The sequence below is a fragment of the Nycticebus coucang genome, chromosome 22 (genome assembly GCF_027406575.1).
Source record: "Nycticebus coucang isolate mNycCou1 chromosome 22, mNycCou1.pri, whole genome shotgun sequence".
In the NCBI taxonomy this organism is placed as follows: domain Eukaryota; kingdom Metazoa; phylum Chordata; class Mammalia; order Primates; family Lorisidae; genus Nycticebus; species Nycticebus coucang.
In genome coordinates this window covers 29309516-29327044 of record NC_069801.1, presented here as the reverse complement: position 1 = coordinate 29327044, position 17529 = coordinate 29309516, and the positions used below count along the sequence as shown (strand labels likewise).

General features: G+C 41.7%; 1 protein-coding gene across 2 annotated transcripts in view; it reads left to right on the top strand.

Annotated features, from left to right (window-relative positions):
• The window catches only part of CLSPN (claspin), a 34412-nt gene that overhangs the window by 7948 nt on the left and 8935 nt on the right, over nt 1-17529 (top strand). For both annotated transcript variants that reach the window (XM_053576804.1, XM_053576805.1), the window contains exons 7-16: nt 285-393; nt 558-1132; nt 6373-6564; nt 9762-10000; nt 10975-11153; nt 11253-11317; nt 11888-12087; nt 12411-12565; nt 14208-14434; nt 14984-15095. In XM_053576804.1, the coding sequence (XP_053432779.1) occupies nt 285-393; nt 558-1132; nt 6373-6564; nt 9762-10000; nt 10975-11153; nt 11253-11317; nt 11888-12087; nt 12411-12565; nt 14208-14434; nt 14984-15095 (2053 nt within the window). The remainder of the gene's footprint in view (nt 1-284; nt 394-557; nt 1133-6372; nt 6565-9761; nt 10001-10974; nt 11154-11252; nt 11318-11887; nt 12088-12410; nt 12566-14207; nt 14435-14983; nt 15096-17529) is intronic.

The following is a 17529-nucleotide window of genomic DNA, read 5'->3' as shown; positions in this document are numbered from 1 at the left end:
GGCTGGAGTGCAGTGGCATGATCATAACTCACTGCAATCAATAGGTTTAAAATGGGATCCAAGAATCTGTATTTCTAAAAAACTTCCTGAATAATTTTGATTTCACAAGTACATTTAAAAACCACTGGTCTTTGGGGATCTCTTTTGTACTTTATTCCTGCCTTTTTTTAAAGCAGGACTGTTTTTTTATTTCTAGTAATGGCTTTGACTATGCTTAACTGAACATGCAGGGACATTATAGCATATACAGTGTACATATTTGCTTGTTTTGTTCCATTTTATAGAGTCTGCACTTAATCTTCCATATCATATGCCTGAGAATAAAACCATTCATGATTTCTTCAAACGTAAGCCCCGGCCCACTTGTCAGGGAAATGCCATGGCACTACTAAAGTAAGAACCCTTTTTTCTGATAACTATAATTTTCATGAACATATCTAGCTTCTGGAGTAAAAGGTTCAGATTTCTCCCTTAAAACTGATTTATTGTGTGCTAACGGAGGAGAATGTTTTGCACTTAGGGTAATTTTCAAATCTAGCTCATTTTCTCTTCTGTAGGTCATCTAAATATCAGTCAAGCCATCACAAAGAAATCATAGACACTGCAAGTACAACTGAAGTGAACAGTGACCATAGCAAAGGTTCTGAACAGACAATAGGTACAGAAAATGAAGCGGAAATTAATGCACTACCTGGGGATTCAAAGGAACCCCAGATCAGTACTGGATCAGATGAGTCTTGTGGTAAGGATTTGGTGAGAAATGAAGAACTAGAACTTCAGGAGAAACAGAAACAGAGTGATGCTAGACCTTCACCTGGTGACAGCTCAGTATTGCTGCAGGAATCGAGCTTCAGGAACAAGCACAGTGAGGAGTGTCAGGCTGGAGGACTTGTGGCATCTGAACCTCATGCCCTGGAGGGTGAAGAAGGCCTGGAGAAAAAAGAAGAAAGGAATGAGACAGTGGAGGAGCCCAGGCAGCAAAGTAAATCATTAGCAGCTGTGCCACCTGAGAAAGGGAGAAGGTTTACTCTGGATAGACTGAAGCAACTGGGAGTAGATGTTTCCATAAAACCTCGGCTGGGTGCTGATGAAGATTCCTTTGTGATACTTGACGAACCTGAAACAAACAAAGGTAATCCTTTAACTTGTGGGAAGCCTCCCTGGAGTAACTTATCCAGGGCTCCCAAATCACCCTGGCAGCCTGTGATTATTAGCCACTGTGGAGGACAGGGAACACAGAAGAAACCAAAAGGCAGATGTTCTGCAGATGTGCCAGATCAGAGCAGATTCCCACTTAGATAAATTTGACAGGCTATCAGAATGATCTAAGCTTTGTTTAAAATGGAAGCCTGTTAATAATATATGAAAGAGGTACACTGGTATTATGTTATGGTATTCAGGAATTTATTTCTGCCTTCCCAACCTGAAATTCTAAGTTTTTCTATGATCCTATGTCAAAAAAAAATTTTTTTTTTTTTAATAGAGACAGTTTTGTTCTGTCTTGAGGCTGGAGTGCTGTGGTTATAGCTCGCTATAACCTCAAACTCCTGAATTCCAGCTAGCCTTCTGGCTCAACCTCCTAAGTATCTGGGACTACAGGTTCACCCTGCTGTGCCTAGTTGATTTTTTTTTTCCCTTGTAGAATGGATCTCACCATATTAAGGCTGGTCTCCAACTCCTGTCCTCAAGAGATCCTCCCACTCGGCCTCCCAAATTTTTGGGATTATAGGCAGGAGCCAGTTTTTCTCAGCTAAAGGGAAATATTTTGTCTTGCTTACATTGTCTGCAAAACTGAATTTCTTTCTTTTTTTCACTCATTCAACTTGAAGTATCTACTGCATGTAAGATACTGTGGGACATAGCAAGATAAATCTCACTTGCTATGCTTAAGATGCTCATACTTTAGTAGGGAATACAAGGGAGAAGGTTGTAAGCAACATCTTTGATGATGAACATATCATTGATGATTGAAAAAAATAACATGAAGTAAAGGGGAAAGTATTTTCTGAAAGAAACATTTAAAATAAAGTGCTATGGGAGTTTGGAAGAGGGAGAAATTTATTCCAATGGCAGGTTTTTTGTTTTGTTTTGTTTTTTTGAGACAGAGTCTCACTATGTCGCCCTCAGTAGAGTGCTGTGGTGTCACAGCTCACAGCAAACTCAAACTCTTGGGCTTAGGCAATTCTCTTCCCTTAGCTTCCTAAGTAGCTGGGACTACAGGCGCCCGTCACAATGCCCGGCTATTTTTTTCTTTTGCCTTGTCATTGTTGCTTAGCTGGCCCAGGCTGAGTTCAAACCTGCCAGCCTCGGTGTATGTGGCTGTCATTGTAACCACTGTGCTAAGGGCACCCCAATGGCAGGTTAAAGGAAGGCTTGAAGAGTAGATGTAATTACCAGTTCACTACTTCCTTTTTATACTATGAGTTGTGATCTCCTGTATTGCTTCCTACTCTATTGCTAAAGTACATTTTAGAAATTTGTATTTATTGAGTAAATGAGTGATCCTTCAACATTAAATTCAGGTATTATTATATTGAGTAAACTTCCTGATTTTTTTTTTTGTTTGAGACAGAGCCTCAAGCTGTTAACCTGGGTAGAGTGCCATGGCATCACAGCTCACAGCAACCTGCAACTCCTGGGCTTAAGCAATTCTCTTGCCTCAGCCTCCCAAGTAGCTGGGACTACAGGCGCCTGGCTATTTTTTGGTTGTAGTTGTCATTGTTGTTTGGCAGGCCTGGGCTGGATTCGAACCTGCCAGCCCTGGTGTATGTGGCTTGAGCTACAGGCACCTAGCCAAACTTCCTGATTCTTACATAGACTTAGGTGCTCCCTTCTTTGCCTTGGGATAGTATGGTATGACGGTTAAGAGCTTAGACTGTAGCAAGACCAGATTTGATCTATTCCCACAGCTATTAAGGTAGAAAGAAGGGAAAACCAAACAAACCAGGATTTGAATCTGGGCTGTACAACTAATCTTTTAAACTTGGATCTGCTTATTTGATTTCTCCAACCCTTATAAAAAAAGAAAAAGAAAAAAAGCTCTGTGCTGTAGTGCACACCTATAGTCCTAGCTACTTGGGAGGTCGAGGTGGGAGGCTCATTTGAGGCCAGTCTGTGTAACACAGTGAAACTCTGTCTTTAAAAAAAAAAAAAAGGAAAGAAAAGAAATAAGCACCACATGGCTCATGGGCTATAGTGAAGATTTGTTAAAGTAGTGTATACAAATGGATAGCATAAAGGAACGCTCAAATAGTGGTCACAGCTTCTACTGTTATTAGTGAAATTGTTCACATCAAGCCTTCTCTTCATGAGCAGCTTATTGTGGGCAGGTGCTATGTTAGCTGCTATATCTGGTATCTAAAATATGTTTAGTGGATGCATTTAGTGAATGGACTGACTTTGTGGGGGAGAGAGGGACATTCTTGGAAGAGAAAAGAGAAAGAGCCCTGCATGGAGTAGTTTGGGAGGGTGTGAATGTTATTTTGACCAGCACTGAAAGGGAGGGTGGCGGGGTGTATAATAGAACTAATACAGCTCCATTAGCAAAGAAGCACAAGAATGATATATTGCCCAGAACACTGATAGAAAGTTTTGTTATGTAGGACTAGAAGTTATCTAAATACTCCTGGATTAAGAGGAAAGAGAGGAAACACTTTCAGTACTTACTGTATATATTAGACACTAATAGATTCTGTATTGGTTATCTTTTTTTTTAATTTTTTTTTTTTAGTTTTTATTTATTTATTTATTTTTTTTGTAGAGACAGAGTCTCACTTTATGGCCCTCGGTAGAGTGCTGTGGCCTCACACAGCTCACAGCAACCTCCAACTCCTGGGCTTAAGCGATTCTCTTGCCTCAGCCTCCCGAGTAGCTGGGACTACAGGCGCCCACCACAACACCCGGCTATTTTTTGGTTGCAGTTTGGCCGGGGCCGGGTTTGAACCCGCCACCCTCCGTATATGGGGCCGGCGCCTTACCGACTGAGCCGCAGGTGCTGCCCTGTATTGGTTATCTTTTTTAATTCTCATAGCCCCAGGTATTAATTTGCAAAATGAAGGGATTGAGGTTAAAAGAGGAGTCATTTTTCCAACATTATATTTAACTTATAAGGGGAGTTAGCACTTATTTTTAACTTGGAGCATATTTTCCCTTAGAAATAATTGACAAGGCCAGGTATAGTGGCTCATGCTTATTATAAATCTAGCACTTTGAGAGGCTGAGGTGGGAGGATTGCTTGAGGCCAGAGGTTTGGCATATATTTAAAAACTTAAGTATAAGAAACTCTGGGAAAAGAAAAAATATCCAGATGTCACAAAACTACTTAAATATGATATATGTGCAAACTTGAAGTATCTTAGATATTTTACCATGGGCTCGGCCCCTGTAGCTCAAGCAGCTAAAGTGCCAGCCACATACACTGGACCTGGTGGATTTGAATCCAGCCTGGCCCTGCCAAACAGCAACAGCTACAACCAAAAAATAGCTGGGCGTTGTGGCGGGCACCTGTAGTCCCAGCTACTTGGGAGGCTGAGGCAAGAGAATCACTTAAGCCCAGGAGTTGGAGGTTGCTGTGAGCTGTGATGCCACAGCATTCTACCCAGGTCGACAGCTTGAGGCTGTCTCAAAAAAAAAGATATTCTACCTTGGAAGAGGAAGCTGTATGAAAATGTGTCCCTTAAATCCAAAGGAATTTCTCTCCTTTTTTTTTCCTTACTCTTTCTCTTTCTAATTGCCAACTCTGTCCTCACAGTTCCCACTATGGTGTAAAATGTTAAGCAGATGAATAGGAGATAATGCCAGGTAGTAGCTGGCTGACGGAGAAAGGAGAAGGAAATTCTAAGCTATAGCAAAAGAGGGGAAAGGCTATTGCCATTGGACTGCCGAACTTACTGCTCCTAGTAGTTGGCTATTTTTTTTTTTTTTTTTTTTGAGACAGAGTCCCACAATGTTGCCCAGGGTAGAGTGCGGTGGCATCACAGCTCACAGCAAGCTCAAACTCTTGGACTTAAGCAATTCTCCTGCCTCACTCAGCCTCCCAAGTCGCTGGGACTATAAGCACCAGCCACAATGCCTGGCTACTCTTTTTTGTTGTTGTCATTGTTTGGCAGGCTCAGGCCAGGCCAGGTTCAAACCTGCCAGCCCTGGTGTATGTGGCTGGCACCAAGCCTAGTTGGCTATTTTAAACTGCACACAAGGCTCAGCACCCGTAGCTGAGTGGTTAGGGCACTGGCCACATACACCAGGGCAGGCAGGTTCCAACCCAGCCAGGGCCTGCTAAACAATGACAACTACAACAAAAAAATAGCCGGGCATTGTGGTGGATGCCTGTACTCCCAGCTGCCTGGGAGGCTGAAGCCAGAGAATTGCTTAAGCCCAAGAGTTGGAGGTTGCTGTGAGCTGTGACATCACGGCACTCTAATGAAGAGAACATAGTAAGAGTCTGTCTCAAAAGAAAAAGAAAAACAAACTGCACACGAACTTCATGGCCACCCTCTATTATTAATATTCCCATTTGTATACAAATTGGGTGTGTGCTACTCTGTAAGTGGGCTTTCCTTTCTCATTCTACCAATAGTACCAACATAACAGTTTCACCACAAGACTTTTTCCAGTTCCGTTTATCATTTACATCACTAACTGGTATGTCACTTTCTTTTTTACTGTTTAAAAAAATTGACCTTGCCCATATTTAGTAAGATTGCCAATAGTGAAATGTTCAAAATAGGGGATTAAAAAAAAAGACACCGAAACCCATGAAAAATTAAGCCCTTGAATAGTTGAGAATTACAGTATTACAGACTTACAGCTTCCTACCAGTTAAATACTTTTTAAAAAGAATGGCATATATTTAAAAACTTAAGTATAAATTTCTGTTTTAAAAATCTGCTTTTTTTTTTTTTTTGTAGAGACAGAGTTTCACTGTACCGCCCTCGGGTAGAGTGCCGTGGCGTCACACGGCTCACAGCAACCTCTAACTCTTGGGCTTATGCGATTCTCTTGCCTCAGCCTCCCGAGCAGCTGGGACTACAGGCGCCCGCCACAACGCCTGGCTATTTTTTTGTTGCAGTTTGGCCGGGGCTAGGTTTGAACCCTCCACCCTCGGCATATGGGGCTGGCGCCCTGCTCACTGAGCCGCAGGCACTGCCCAAAAATCTGCTTTTTGAAATATTGACAAAGAACAGCTGCAGCAGTCCGTTAGTTTGGGTTAAGTGATATTAGTATGATGTAGGACTCAGTAGCAAAGGGGATTTGAATTCTCTGTGGAGTTTTTTTTCCCCTCAACATAGTTGAGCTAACAGAGTTAACTTATAATTCTCAAAGGAAAGAGTTTGAGCATGGCAAACTGACATAGTGGTTGGTGTTTGGATTTAGAACTGGAAGCCTTGAAGCAGCGTTTCTGGAAGCATGCTAATCCAGCAGCCAAACCCAGGGCTGGTCAGACCCTAAATGTGAACGTCATAGTGAAAAACGTGGGCACCGATGGAAAGGAAGAGCTAAAGGCAGATGTGGTACCTGTGACTTTGGCAGCTGAGAAGCTAGATGGAGCAAGCCACACAAAACCAGGTATTTTTGTTTTTTTTACTTTTGCTTTTACTTTGTACTCCACTAGATCTTTTTTTTTTTAGAGACAGAGTCTCACTTTGTCACCATTGGTAGAGTGCTGTGGCATCACAGCTTATAGCAACCTCCAGCTCTTGGGCTTAGGCGATTCTCAGATCTTTATGGCTATTGAAGACCCTGAAAAGCTGTGAAAAGCTGTAGAGACATTTTCCTTGGAGACTTTGAGGACTGGACAACAGTATCTGTCTCTGGCATGATTCACATGTAGCATAGCTATACGTGTGGGATGGGCAAACTGGCTTTATGAGGATGGTATGAACTGTGACCCCATGGCACTCTACTGAGGGTGACAAAGTGAAACTGTATCTCCAAAAAAGCAAACAACAAAAAACGCCCCCAGTCAATAGCCATCATAGAAAAACATAGAAAGAATAAATAAAAAACTTAATCTTCAATCAGAGACAAGTTCTATAACCATATTGTGTATCTATTCTTTTAAAACTGTGTGTATATTTTAAAACCAATAATGTGGGCGCCACAGGCCATGTAGCTCAATGGTTATGTCGCCAGCCACATACATTGAAGGTGGTGGGTTCAAACCAGACCAGCTAAACAACTGTAACAAAAAAATAGCTGGGCATTGTGGCGGGCACCTGTACTCCCAGCTACTTGGGAGGCTGAGGCAAGAGAATCACTTAAGCCCAAGAGTTAGAGGTTGCTGTGAGCTGTGACACCACAGCACTCTACTTAGGGTGACAGAGTAAGACTCTGTCTCAAAAAAAAAAAACAAACAATAATGTGATCATCCTATGCATTCTGCTTTATAATCTGCTTTTTAAACAGTGTATTAGACACAAGAATGGAGAAGCATGAATCCTATGTACTCAATTTTGATATGAGGACAATTAATGACAATTATGGTTATGGGGGGGGAAACAGAAAGAGGGAAGGAGGGAGGTGGGTGGGGCCTTGGTGTGTGTCACACTTTATGGGGGCAAGACATGATTGCAAGAGGGACTTTACCTAACAATTGCAATCAGTGTAACCTGGCTTATTGTACCCTCAATGAATCCCCAACAATAAAAAAAAAAAAAAACTTGGGAGAAAAAAAAAAAAAATAGCTGGGCGTTGTGGCGGGCGCCTGTAGTCCCAGCTGCTCGGGAGGCTGAGGCTGGAGAATCTCTGAAGCCCAAGAGCTAGACGTTGCTGTAAGTCCTGTGACATCAGGGCACTCTACTGAAGGCGGTAAAGTGAGACTCTGTCTCTACAAAAAAAAAAAAAAAAAGTTAAAAAAAAGTGTCATATCTTGTGACAGGTATGAGATGGTTAATGTCAGCAGTTTGGGAATGAGCAAAAGGGGTCACCACCTAGATGACAGAGTCAAATGGAGGGACCCGCCCAAATAGAACCAAACTGCCGGGGAGGAAATGAATGCCCAGGAAATGATATTCCTGGGTAGAATATCCCACCCAGGAAGGAGGGAATGTGCCAATACCCACCCTTCCGACCCTTTAAATCCTCATCCACCTTAACCCACATGCTGACTTCCTTCTCACACTCAGCTCACCCACACCCGGGTGGGAATAAAGGCCACTGTTTCCCACACAGAAAAAAAAAACCAAAAAAAAAAAAAACCAGTGTATTAGAGACAAGTCTATTGTTCCCACCCCCTCCTTGAAGTAATAAATCACATGGAAAAAATTTAAGACACTGAAAAAAAAAGTACCCAATGAAAAATTAGTTTTTACAAAGGTAACTGTTAAACATTGCTTATGTATCCTGGCTCAGTACCCATAGCATAGTGGTTACGGCACCAGCCACATACACCAAGGCTGGCAGGTTTGAACCCAGCTCAGGCCAGCTAAACAACAATGACAACTGCAACAAAAAATAGCCAGGCGTTGTGGCGGCTGCCTGTAGTCCCCACTACTTGGGAGGCTGATGCAAGAGAATCACTTAAGCCCAAGAGTTTGAGGTTGCTGTGAGCTGTGTGACGTCATGGCACTCTACCTGAGGGCCGTACAGTGAGACTCTGTCTCTAAAAAAACAAACAAACAAACAAACAAAAAAAAGTTGTGAAAATTCTCACATCCAAGAAAAAAAAAAGAATTCTTTACTCTTTTTTTTTTTTTTTTCCTGGAGACAGAGTCTTACTTTATTGCCCTTGGTAGAGTGCCATGGCATCACAGCTGACAGCAACCTCAAACTCTTGGGTTTATGCAATTCTCTTGCCTCAGCCTCCCAAGTAGCTGGGACTACAGGCGCCCGCCACAAGGCCAGGCTATTTTTTTGTTGTACTTATCATTGTTGTTTGGTAATCCCAGACTGGGTTCGAACCAGCTAGCCCCTGTGTATGTGGCTGGTGCCTTAGCTGCCGAGCCTCCTGTTTACTCTTGTTAATAATGGGTATTATCAAACCTAATTTTTGCGAAACTAATGTGTCAAAATGATATCATCATTTTAATTTGTATCTTTAATTAAAATTAAAGTTAAACATTTAAAAAATTTTGCTTATTAACAATATATGTTTATTTTTCTGTGAACCACCAGTTCATATTGTTTGCCCATCTTACTCTTGAGTTGTTTTTCTTTAATATAGGTAAATTTGTCAACGTTTCCCTTCAGAGACTTTTGAAGCCCCCTTATGAACAGTTATTTTATAATTCCTGGACAGTATATTATTCCAGGGTGCAGAAAGTCTCTTTTATTCGTCTGTCAATGCATAATAATCCTCATATGTTAAAATAACAAACGTAGCCTACTAAGACATCTGATTTGGAGTTGTCTAAAATACATAATTATTATTATTTTTTTTTTTTTGAGACAGAGTCTCACCATGTCACCCTTGGTAGAGTACAGTGGCATCACAGTTCACAGCAACTTCAAATTCTTGGACTTAAGCAATTCTCTTGCCTTAGCCTCCCAAGTAGCTGGCACTACAGGTGCCCGCCACAATGTCCAGGTATCTTTTGGTTGTAGTTGTAATTGTTGTTTGGCAGGCCTGGGCTGAATTTGAACGCACCAGCTCCGGTGTATGTGGCTCCCACCCCAGCCATTGAACTACAGGTGCCGAGCCATTAATCATTATTTTTTACACCACTCTTATCTCAATTTGGAGGGGATATGAATTTAAGGGATACTCATGGTACATAATTAGGTAGTTAATTATGTCTAAAGCATTTTTACATATTTCTGTTCAGGTGAAAAGCTTCAGGTGCTGAAAGCTAAACTGCAAGAAGCAATGAAACTCCGAAGGTTTGAGGAACGCCAGAAGCGCCAAGCTCTATTTAAATTAGACAATGAAGATGGGTTTGAGGAAGAAGATGAAGAAGAGGATGAAATGACTGATGAATCTGAGGAAGATGGAGAAGAGGAGCGAGAGAAAGAGGAGGTGGAAGAAGAACTTGAAGAGGAGGAAGAAGATGAGGGCAACCAGGAGGTTTCTGGCAATTATATAATTTTGTTCCTTGGTCATGATAAATAAGAGAAAAAGAAAATCAGATTTGAATATGAGTAATAATAAACACGTTCAATTATGTGAAAGATTTTAGGGGTATGGATGAAGGTAGCTACCTCATCTATGCCTAAACCTTAGAGCATTCAGTTCTGACAGTACCATTCAACTCCTGTAGTTAACAAAGCCCAGAGCCTTGGCTTTGCCTGTTTGTTTATATATCTTAACATAATGCTAATATTGAAAATGGCTTGGTACTAATAGGGAATTTTGTCTTTGTTGTTTATTTAGGTTAAAAAGCAATCTTAACTTGCTTACTCTCCTGGTGGTCTGAAAAAAAAAAAAAAAAAAGCAACCTAATCTTAGCCAGATTGAGGTCTGGAGTAAACTCTCAGGGAGGCAGAGACCTTCCTCAGTTAATTACATTCTTTCTAAAAAAAGGGTGTATGTTGAAGAGCCTATGGCCCTTTTTCCACATAGTATTGTTTCCTTCTTGAGAAGACAGGTGATATGATTGTTAGGTATGGAAAAGTTTTCCTTTTTGTTGCTAGGGTCATTTGAAAGAATTGGTTAATATTTAACCTTTGGTAAAGGAGGTAGAAAGCAATGGCTACACTTGCTACAACCAAAAAATAGCCGGGCGTTGTGGTGGGTGCCTGTAGTCCCAGCTACGAGGGAGGCTGAGGCAAGAGAATCGCTTAAGCCCAGGAGTTGGAGGTTGCTGTGAGCTGTGACACCCTACAGAGGGCAACAGCTTGAGGTTCTGTCTCAAAAAAAAAAAGTATGAAAGAGCTTAGAGGTATCAGGGAAATTGTGTTGATGTAAATCATACAGAGCTTTCTTCAAGTTTTACCATATCAGACTTCAACTGTGCTTGTCATATTTCAGGCTAATGATGTATTTGCTTTTAAATTTCTTGACTTGTACTATTTTGTTTTCTGGTGGTGTAATTGATAAAGGTTGCAGAATTTCTTCTTAGTAGTGAAGAAATAGAAATCAAAGATGAAAAGGAAATGGATAAAGAAAATAATGATGGCAGTAGTGAAACTGGCAAGTCAGTTGGCTTTCTCTCTGTTCCCAAGACTCTCTCATCAGATTCCACCCTACTTCTGTTTAAGGACAGTTCTTCCAAGATGGGGTAAGTAATTTTCTCTAACAAAATATTAAGTTCCTTGGATTTGCCCCTCTAGTAAAAGTAGGAAGAGATACTGAAACAATTTACCTTCTTATTTTGTAGTTACTTTCCTACTGAAGAAAAACCAGACACAGATGAAAACTCAGGCAAACAGCCTAGCAAACTGGGTAAGTAGTGACTCCTGTATAGAACTTGACATGTCTTGGTCCTCCAACTTTAATATTTTAGGACTTCAATTCCATAAGATTCTGTTTTGTAAATCTGGCGGCTTTTCCTAGTCTTACGTGTGGCAGTAGAAGGAGTTCATGAATTAGAATGTTTTTCTTGGTCCTTTTTATGAAAACTTCCTTGCAGTTTCTTTATAGTAGGCCATGGTCATATACTATAATAGTATATGTGTGTTAGTAAGCATGTGTAATTGAAGAAACCATGAAATATTTCTATCTGTAGATTAAGGGAGGCTGTATTGGATAATGAAGAAAATGATCATAGGCATTAGGCAGGGTGAGAGAAAGAAAAGAACTTTCAAGTGTCACTTAGCTCAGAGTAACACGCCCTGATTAGATGATGCTATCTTAGTCCTGTGATTTACCTTGAACTTAACATTTTGGAGCATATAACTTAAGGGGTTTGCCTGTGGATTTTATCTGACAGTTTCATCCTCAACTCTTTTTTTCCTAAACAAATCTACCTTATTTCTGTAATCATACACTTAAAAGGTGTTTCTCTCTCTTTAGATGAAGATGATTTATGTTCATTGCTAACAAAGGAGAGCAGCCACAATAGCAGCTTTGAGCTGATTGGCTCCACGATCCCGTCCTACCAGCCTTGCAACAGACAAACAGGCCGTGGGACCAGTTTTTTCCCTACAGCAGGAGGATTCAGATCTCCTTCCCCAGGGCTATTTCGAGCCAGTTTGATCAGCTCAGCTTCTAAGGTAAGATGGTAATGGTTTTTCTAATCTCCTCCTCTCTTTGCTTCCCACATTGCTAAATAAAGTGTGTCCCAGTCAACTGACTCCCACCACATTGGTACTGAGCTTATATGTGTTCAGTTTTTAAAATCCACCCCCTTTGTGTATTAAAAACAAGCTTTATCTAGTGTTCTTCTTTCTTGGAGGTTATTTTCTTTATGCTTCTCTTGGCTGTGCATTGTCCAAGCGTAGATTAAATGTTGCAGATAGCAACTTCTGTTGTTGTCATGACAGTGAATGACATTTGTAAAATGTTTTGTTATTGTTTGTTTTTGTTTTGGTGCCAGAGTTCAGGGAAACTGTCTGAGCCTTCACTTCCCATAGAGGATTCCCAGGATCTTTATAACACCTCCCCAGAGCCTAAGACACTTTTCCTAGGAGCAGGAGACTTCCAGTTCTGTTTAGAAGATGACACTCATAGCCAACTGTTGGATGCAGATGGGTAGGTAGTTTTGTGTTTCTGTGGGTGGGAATGGTGCTGGGTACTGCTTAATTTTGTTTAAAAATAAAGTGAGCTTCTGTCACTCCATCTGTGCTTTCTCTTCTGAGAAAGAGAAGGTGTACATGGGCGGCGCCTGTGGCTCAAAGGGATAGGGCGTCAGTCCCATATGCTGGAGGTGGTGGGTTCAAACCCAGCCTCGGCCAAAAACCACAAAAAAAAAAAAAAAAAAAAGAAAGAAAGAAAGAGAAGGTGTACAGACCATTAGTATTACATTCTACAAGTTTGAACAAAGTCCATCCAGAAAATAAAACAAATAACTCTTGCTGATGTTGTGATCCTTTAATATCTGTCTTATTTAAATGCATAGATCTTGTACTATGTTATCATCAAATTTCTCTCTGTCCAATAGGGTGCAGGCTCACTCCTGTAATCTTTTGGGAGGCTAAGGTAGGAGGATCTCTTGAGGCCAAGGGTTTAAGATCAGCCTGGGCAACATAGTGAGACCCTGTTTCTAAACAAAAGAGCAAAAATTAGCTGGACATGGTAGCCTAACTTCTCAGGAGGCTGAACTGGGAGGATCACTTGAACCCAGGAATTCAGGCTGCAGTGAGCTATGGTGTGCCACTGCATTCTAGCTTGGGCGACAGAACAAGACCCTATCTCAAGAGTATATGTCAAATCTACTAAGCATGGAATATAAATGTCTTAACACAATAATTAAGAAAGTACAGTGAAGGCTATGTTAACCAGTTTATTGTAAGTATTTCAAATTGAATATAAAACCAGCACATTGTAACCCATAAATGCATTAATGTACACAGCTATGATTTAATAATAATAATAATAATAATAAAGACCCTATTTCAAAAGAAAAAAAAAGGCTGGGCAACCATACCACAGTGGTTACGGCGCCAGCCACATACACTGAGGCTGGTAGGTTCAAACCCAGCCCAGGCCAGCTGGACAACAATGACAACTGCAACAAAAAAAAAATAGCTGGGAGTTGTGGCAGGTGCCTGTAGTCCTAGCTGCTTGGGAGGCTGAGGCAAGAGAATCACTTAAGCACAAGAGTTTGAGGTTGCTGTGAGCTGTGACGCTACGGCACTCTACCTAGGGCAACATAGTGAGACTGTCTCAAAAAGAAGAAAAAGGAAAAAAAGAAAACAACAAATTATGCTATATTTTGGTTTGAGAATTCATAAACCAGCAGTATATTATAGGACATAATGCCAAGCCCTATTCTAGCATCATCTGAAGCTGAAAATTATCCATTTCACTTTATCTTTTTTTTTTTTTTTTGTAGAGACAGAGTCTCACTTTATGGCCCTCGGTAGAGTGCCGTGGCCTCACACAGCTCACAGCAACCTCCAACTCCTGGGCTTAAGCGATTCTCTTGCCTCAGCCTCCCGAGTGGCTGGGACTACAGGCGCCTGCCACAACGCCCAGCTATCACTTTATCTTTTGAATAGCATTTTATTCCTTCACAAAACTTCCCTTTTTAGATGATCATGAGCCTAAAATTTGAATCTTTTGCTTTCTGGTTTGAGAGTCAGCTTTTAACTGGGTTGGAAATGAGTTCAGTTTTTCACCCACCACTTTGCTACCTCTGGAGAATTTCTTACACTGTTCTTTGTACTCTTAGGTTCTTAAATGTTGGAAACCACAGGGATCAGTACCAAGCTTTGAAGCCTCGATTGCCACTGGCCAGCATGGACGAGAATGCCATGGATGCCAACATGGATGAGCTGTTGGATCTGTGCACTGGAAAGTTTACATCTCAGGCTGAAAAATGTCCACCCGGGAAGAGTGACAAGAAAGAGAACATGGAGGAACTTCTGAATCTTTGTTCGGGAAAATTCACTTCTCAGGGTAAATATCCAGCAGAGGGCATTAGGCTTACCCTGCTCAAATATCAGTGTCCTTGAAAAGAAGCCCCTTTTCACCTGAAGGTGAAGAGTTGCCAGCAAACAGGGCTGTGGTGGAATTTTGCATATCAATTGAATTTACTGTGTAGTTCTTACTAAGAGCTCTTACTTTCTTAGAGTGTTAAAATGTCAACTTAAGACTGCTTTCACTTTGGCCATGTGATTAATCTATGTACAAAGCTTAGAACAGTGTCTGATATATAGTTAATTTCACAGAATTGGTTAACTTATTTCTCTTTCCCTCCACCCCCACCTTGACACACACACCTGCTAGAATGTAAGTTCTGTGAGAGGTGGAGTCTGTATGTTGTCCACCACTGTATCCCTGGTACTCGGCACATAGTAAACACTATGTAAGGGATTTCTTGGGTAAATGGATGGTGAGCTCTTTTTGACAAGCTTACCTTCGAACTGTATTGAGCTGTCAGGTCTTTACAAGGCTGTGGAAAGCTGTCATTCCTTGGTGACAGATCTTTTCCTTGTTGTGATATAGATGCCTCCACCCTGGCTCCATCAGAGCTAAGCAAGCAGGAGAAGGAGAGCAGCATAAGTGATCCAATGGAAGAAGCACTTGCTCTTTGCTCAGGTTCTTTTCCAACAGACCGGTGAGTCTCGGAGACTGGAAATACAGGAAGGCTTGCCCTTTAATAAAATCCTGGAATTGGCTTGGCACCCCTAGCTCAGTGAGTAGGGTGTTGGCCACATACACCAAAGATGGGGGTTCGAGCCCGATCCGGGCCTGCTAAACAACAATGACAACTGCAACCAAAAAATACCCGGGCACTATGGCATGTGCCTATAGTCCCAGCTACTCGGGAGGCTGAGGCAAGAGAATCACTTAAGCCTGAGAGTTTGAGGTTGCTGTGAGCTGTGATGCCACGTCACTCTACCAAGGGTAACATAATGAGACTCTGTCTCAATAAATAAATAAATAAACAAATAAATAAAAATAAAATCCTGGAATTATGTTCTCTGTGCTTAGCAATAACTGATCATCCTAGGGGCTTCATATCTGAGATTCTTGCAGTGGGTTTGAGTCTTATATTTGCATAGCAATACTTTTGTGGAGAACGGGGTAAGAAAAGGCGAGAATGGGTGGCGCCTGTGGCTCAGTGAATAGGGCGCTGGCCCCATATACTGAGGGTGGCGGGTTCAAACCCAGCCCCGGCCAAACTGCAACAAAAAAATAGCCGTGCATGTGGCAGGCACCTGTAGTCCCAGCTACTCGGGAAGCTGAGGCAAGAGAATCGCCTAAACCCAGGAGTTGGAGGTTGCTATGAGCTGTGATGCCACGGCACTCTACCAAGAGTGATAAAGTGAGACTGTGTCTCTAAAAAAAAAAAAAAGAAAGAAAGAAAAGGCAAGAATAAGCACATGCAAGATGCTTAACATGAGTAACAATTAGGGAAATGCAAATCAAAACAATAGTGAGATATTGCCTGACCCATTAGGATGACTACTATTGGAAAAACAAAATAAACCAGGTGTGGTGCAGCATGCCTGTAATCCTAGTACTTTGGGAGGCTGAGGTGGGAGGATCCCTTGAGCTCAGGAGTTCAAGACCAGCCTGAGCAAGAGTGAGATCCCATCTCTACTGAAACTACAAAAACTAGCTGGGCGTTGTGACGGTACCTGTAGTCCCAGCTAGTTGGGAGGCTGAGGCAAGAGGACTGCTTGAGCCTAGGAGTCTGAGGTTGCTGTACGCTATGATACCAGAGCACTTTAGCAAGGGCCACAGAGTAAGACTCTGTCTGAAAAAATAAATAAATAAATAATAAGTATTAGAATGTGGGGAAATTGGAAACCTTGTGTACTGTTGGTAAGAATGTAAAATGATGGTGCCAGTAGGGAAGAGCCTATGATGATTTCTCAAAAATTAGAAATATAATTACCATATGATCCAACAATTCCACGTATTTTATATACCCCAAAGAAGTAAAAGCATGGGTCTGAACAGATATTTGTACACCCATGTTCAAAGCAGCATTATTCACAATAGTCAAAATGTGAAAAGGCTGGGCATAGTGGCTCACACCTGTAACCCCAGCACTCTGGGAGGCCGAGGCAGGTGAATTCCTTGAGTTCAGGTATTCAAGACCAGCCTGAGCAAGAGCCAGACTCTGTCTCTAAAAATAGCCAGGTGTTGACTCAGGAGGCTGAGGCAAGAGGATCCTTTGAGCCCAAGAGTTTGAGGTTGTTGTGAGTTATGCCATGGCACTCACCCCAGGGCGACTGAAAAAAAAAAATGTGAAAGCAACCTTAGTGTCCATTGACAGAGAAATAGACAAACAAAATGTGGTATGTAGTTATTTTACCACAATTGAAAAAAATTTTTAAAAGGCAAGATATCTTGTTTTCTGTTTCTTGAAGAGATTATTGGTGCTAATAAAATATTTTAAGTTTTTGCTGGGCATAGTGGCTCACCCCTGTAATCCTAGCACTTTGGGAGGCTGAAGCAGAAGGATCATTTGAGGCGGGGAGTTCAAACCAACCTGAGCAAGAAATGGAAAAATTAGTTGGGTGTGGTAGTGCCAATTACTCAGGAGGCTGAAGCAGGAGCTTCACTTGAGTTTGAGGTTGCTGTAAGCTATGAAGACACCACAGCATCCTAGTTGGGGTGACAGAGAAAGACTCAGTTTCCCAAAAAATTTCTGTTTTTTTTTGAGACGGAGTCTCATTATGTTGCCCTCGGTAAAGTGCTATGGCGTCACAGCTCACAGCAACCTCCAACTCTTAGGCTCAAGCGATTCTCTTGCCTCAGCCTCCTAGGTAGCAGGACTACGGCGCCCACCACAACGCCTGGCTATTTTTTTGTTGTTGTTGTTGTAGTTGTCGTTGTTTGGCAGGCCTGGGCTGGGTTCGAACCCACCAGCTCTGGTGTATGTGGCTTGCACCCCAGCCACTGAGCTACAGGCGCCAAGCCAAAAAAAAAATTATTAACCTGGCTGGCTAACTACTACTTGTAGATTCCTTTCAACAACTTATACTTGTGTATATGTGTGTGTGTTATATATTACTACTGTGTATTATATATATGTG